Source organism: Triticum dicoccoides, chromosome 3B (assembly GCF_002162155.2).
Source record: "Triticum dicoccoides isolate Atlit2015 ecotype Zavitan chromosome 3B, WEW_v2.0, whole genome shotgun sequence".
Lineage (NCBI taxonomy): Eukaryota > Viridiplantae > Streptophyta > Magnoliopsida > Poales > Poaceae > Triticum > Triticum dicoccoides.
In genome coordinates this window covers 51,245,900-51,250,522 of record NC_041385.1, presented here as the reverse complement: position 1 = coordinate 51,250,522, position 4,623 = coordinate 51,245,900, and the positions used below count along the sequence as shown (strand labels likewise).

Sequence of the window (4,623 nt, the reverse complement as noted above, 5' to 3'; positions counted from 1 at the left end):
AGCCAATTCATGTGCAGCTTTTGGCCCAATTCCTGCATCATCCGCCGTTTCAATTTCAACTGCTTGCAACTCTGAAATTTTCGTTTGTGATACCATTAGGTGTAAGGTTTCCGGCAGGTGTAGTGTGTGATTGCGTTCCAAAACCAACTTGGACACTTTCAGATTTTCCTTCTTTCGATCCATTTTAAGATTCATGTAGACTTGACAATCGGTTCTAGTTTCAGCTTGAGGGCATTTTGTTAAATAATCCTTTTGCCTTGTGTTCGGTGACCCTCATTTGTGCAAACAAGTCTACAAGATGTGACCTTGCCATCGATTGGCCTTTTGTTTGTATACCTTTTTCTGACCTCAAATCCTTTTTATCCACTATAGGTAAGCCAAAACGCCCAAGCCTCATCCGAATTTTTGAATTCCATGCCAACATGAACATTAGACTTGTGGAAATGCAACATGAACATTAGACTTGTGGAACATTAGACTCTGTAATGTAAAAGCAACATGAACATTAGACTTGTGGAAATGCATAGGAAATGTTGGGGCTAATAGTACTAGAAAAAGATTTCTATAAGAGAACACACAAATAGTAGAGATAATTGGGATAAGAAAATTACTTATTGGAATTAGGATCATAGTGCATTGAATTAGCCTCTTCTTCCATCTCAGTTGCTTCTTCCATCAGAAAAAAGGATGTTTGGTTAGAGTTCAGCAGGCCACTTCTTACATCAGAAAAGGGATGCCTGATCACAATTCAGCAGATTGCTTCTTGAAAAGTGATATTTGACCAATTTCTAAAGTAATCTGATGGTGAAAGTTCAGTGTTTTATTCACATGTTAGATGTCAGAGAAAAGACTATGGAGACTTACTGAGATTGATGAGCAGAGCAGCCGCCCCCGTCGGGCGCCGAGGAACTCCTTCCGATCAACTAGCAGGTTGCTTCTTTCCCATCAATTAGAAAAGGGAAACTTGATCAATTTCTGTAGTAATCTGACGGTGAAAGTTCAATCAATTTCAGAGTTTCATTCAGGTGTTAGATTTCAGAGAAAGGACTATGGAGACTTATTGAGATTGACGGATCAGCAGAGTAGCAATCCTAGCCGGCCGCCGGATTGCTTTCCAATTAACTTTGGCGCCGTTTTTTACTCCCGGCTGCTGCTGGCGCCCTTTTTCTGTGGCATCTCGCACTCTTTTCCCTCGCGTCCCTCGCTAGAGTCAGACTGGGCTGCATGGGCCGTTATTTCTGAACGAGAAGGATATCGCAGGTTGTAGCCCATGCCGCTTGTGTTTGTGTGGACACGAAAGGAGAGAGAAGGAAAAAGCGCACCTCACAACGAGTCGTCAGATCGCCAACCGACGGTGCAGGACCTACTACGCCCCTCGGCAGTAGATTGGTCTAAGTCAGAGGATCTCGTTCCGCGGCGACGGGATCCCGACCAGGTAGCACCTGAGCACGTGCGCGGCGCAGGATGGAAATCGGACGGCCCGGAGGGGTGTGCGCTCGGGGCTTGGGTGTGCGCTCGGTATATCAGGCAGATTTTGAGTCCGAGTCGGATGCAAATCAGATTCATGGTCCGAGTAGGTGTCTCCGGCCCCCCTCCGCTTACAAAAAGTAGCGCCCACCCCTCCCGACCTTCGTGTCAAGTTCGCCCCCGCAGACGCTAGAAGGGAAACAGAGCAAACTCCCCGCATCAACCGCTCCTCGTACTGCAAATCTAGGCCGCGGCCAAAAGCAAAAATCTGCCGAATTCCCCAAATCCTCTTGTCAATCCATGGATACCTCCACAGTTTCCATCCGTCCTTCCACCATAATCGGCCCACGCGCCGCCGACTCCACCTTCCTGCGCCCCGGCTATCCCGATTGGGTCTTACTCAACAAGACGGCGCGCATCTCCGACCAACGGAACGCGACCACCGCCTTGTGCCGCACGAGGGAGGGCCAAGCCGTCGCGGTGTCCTTCTGGCTCGTCGACCCGCCCGCCGTCTCCTACTTCTCCGTCCACTGCCCTGGTCTGGAAGACGACGATCTCTCGGACACCCCGCCCTTCCTTCTCTGCGCCGAGGGAGCCTTCGTCCTCTTCTGCGTCACCCTCGATGACTCCGTCCACCACTTCGTCTACACCGCCCGAGGAATCCCCGGCGGGAGGCCGTCGCTGCACCGTCTCCCGGACCCGAAACCCAGGGTCGAAGCCTTCATGAGCCAGCAATTTGGCCTCTTGCCTTGCGGTAACGAGCACTATGCTGTGGCATTCCTCCATCACCAGTGGGAATCTAGTGACCAGGCTTGGCATTATTATGCCTACATCTTCTCCTCCGAGACAAAGGCATGGAAGAGAAGTAAGGAGGCCTTGCTCTACTTATCCAAGTCTGATCAGTTATTGTTTGATCGACATGCCAGCTCCAAGCAGATCACCGTCGGGGAAAGCGCATTGGGATGGGTTGATCTCTTGCGTGGTATTCTTCTTCTTAGCAACCTGTTCGACGAGCGTCCTGTCATCACATACATACTGTTACCTAAAGTAAAGGCTTGCATCACCGATAGGAATGGTTATCCTTCCTACGCGCCAGAATTCTTCTGCGATATAACATGCTGCGATGATCTGATCAAGTTTGTCGAGATAAAATTCGATGAACCGAATTGCAGGGCCAATGGTAAAGCATGGAAGGCCACCACATGGAACAGGAAGGTCTCTTGGGATGATTGGGGCAGGTGCTCCACAGTTGATGTTGCTGAGATCTCGGTTGACCCAAGTTATTTGTCATTGTTGCCCGAGCTTTTGAATGATGAGACCAAAGAGCTGGAAATTAAGAACCTGTATTTCCTTAACCCCACCCTGAGTGTGCACGACGATGATCTTCTTTACATGATGGGCAAGGTGAACGAGGAAGACAACACAGCCTGGGTAATTGTTGTTGACATGAAACGTGCGACTCTGGAGGCATTGGTCCCGGTTTCTACCCAACCGTCGTACACCGTTACGATGTACTGTCCGTGCACCTTCCCCAAGTACTACCTCAATATAACACCAGGTATGGTAACTATATTCTTTTTTGCATCATGCCATGTGATTTAGCATCAACATAAGACTGTATTTTTTGCACTCTTGCTTCAAACCGGAACTTCTGTACTCTTGGTTGTCTGTCAGTACTTTTGTACTCTTGGTTGTCTGTCAGTTCTTGTGTGTGCTTGTTTAGGAGAATGTATGTTTCAGTACTAACACTGTTGACATTTACTCCGTCCGTTTTTATTTACTCCGCATATTAGCTTTGACCTTAAGTCAAACTTTATAAGTTGACAAAAGAAAGGGTTTCAAATATATATGCAATATATGTAATTTTCTCTTATTTCTTTATATCTCAAACAGCATGATATAGGACCATGGAATTTTATTATATATAACATAGGTTTGTAGTAGAATGTTAATTAACAAAAATCAGAATTTTGGTGCAGTGAGAATAAACATACCATTATGAATGTACATAAACCCATGCTTAGGAAATGCTTCACTAGTTTGGTCTTTTCGAAATTAACAGGTTTAGGTGCCTGAGACGGGAGGCAAGTTGCATCTTAGTTATGATGACCCATGTGTCATTTATATATGTACATTACCTATTTACCTGTAGCCATCTGTTTTGTCCATTGTTATTTACTTGGTACTAGTTTTATACCTCTGGCCGAGGCCCTCTCCAATAAGAATTAAGAAGTGCTCCATTGCGAAGTTTATGTGCATTTATTTCCCCATCTTTTATATGTAAATGTCTCTTTGTTAAATAATACATTTTTGAACAGACATTGACAGTCCAGTTGAGAAGGATAAATCCGATAAATGGCCGCAAGGGAGACCCAGCCCCAATAATTCTGGAGGGAGTGTGCAGAGGAAGAGGAGGAATAAGAAGAAGCAGGCACGGGCTGCGGATTGCTGGTTGGAACAGCCCTATTTGCTGTATTTTGTTGGCTGCGTATTGATTGCGGTCTTTGTAAAAGTGTTCTTTCATCTGTCTGGAATGTAATAGTCAGTATGTTACTCTCTTATCTGCAAAAGTAGTGGAAAGCAAAAGCATATTCTAGCAGCTGCTCTACATATAAAATGTTCTGGAACGAGTGTTGGATGAGGTTCAGTTTAAGCTGTGTTTAACCTGTTCTGGAACAGGGAACGGTGCTGCAGTTGATATGTTGCTTCTAGTTCTTAAGCAAGTTGGAATAAAATCATTTGAGCTTCATAGGTTTTCCCCATCTGTATGTTGCTTCTATCTTGTACCAATGAACAAACATGCAACATGTGTCTGCTTATTTTTGTTCTGGTGGTAAGGTAAGTGATCTTTGTTGTTGCAGTCCAGTGAAGCTCCTTTTAACTGCGACAGATTGTCGAGCAAACGCACATGCTTGTGCGTTCCTAGGCCAACCCAGTTTGGACGTTGTAGCGAGTGCATGCGTATGTGCGGTTGTCATTTCGCTTTTGAGTTGTTTTCTATTGGTTTCTTCGTTTTCATGTTATTTTTCAACTGATTTTAACATAATTACGAAACACAAGGATATTATTTATTCTAAAAAGTTAAAATAAAATTGTGAATATGTAAAATAATACAAAATGTTGAACATATTTTGAAATTTCTAACATTTTTCTAAA

At 44.9% G+C, this 4,623-nt stretch overlaps 1 protein-coding gene across 1 annotated transcript; it reads left to right on the top strand.

Moving 5' to 3' along the window:
* The first annotated feature begins 1,653 nt into the window (after positions 1–1,653).
* On the top strand, positions 1,654–4,216 carry LOC119280730. Its single transcript, XM_037561478.1, has 2 exons — positions 1,654–3,025; positions 3,786–4,216. Exons 1-2 carry the CDS (start codon positions 1,768–1,770, stop codon positions 4,004–4,006), a joined length of 1,479 nt encoding a protein of 492 aa, XP_037417375.1. The 5' UTR covers positions 1,654–1,767; the 3' UTR covers positions 4,007–4,216.
* The last annotated feature ends 407 nt before the right edge of the window (positions 4,217–4,623 follow it).

What these genes read in the sequence shown, in the direction of transcription:
- LOC119280730 (XM_037561478.1), top strand. Translation starts at nt 1,768, where the DNA reads ATGGATACCTCCACAGTTTCCATCCGTCCTTCCACCATAATCGGCCCA. An exon ending in CTACCTCAATATAACACCAG is followed by an intron (nt 3,026 to 3,785) that starts GTATGGTAACTA and finishes ATTTTTGAACAG; the next exon opens with ACATTGACAGTCCAGTTGAG.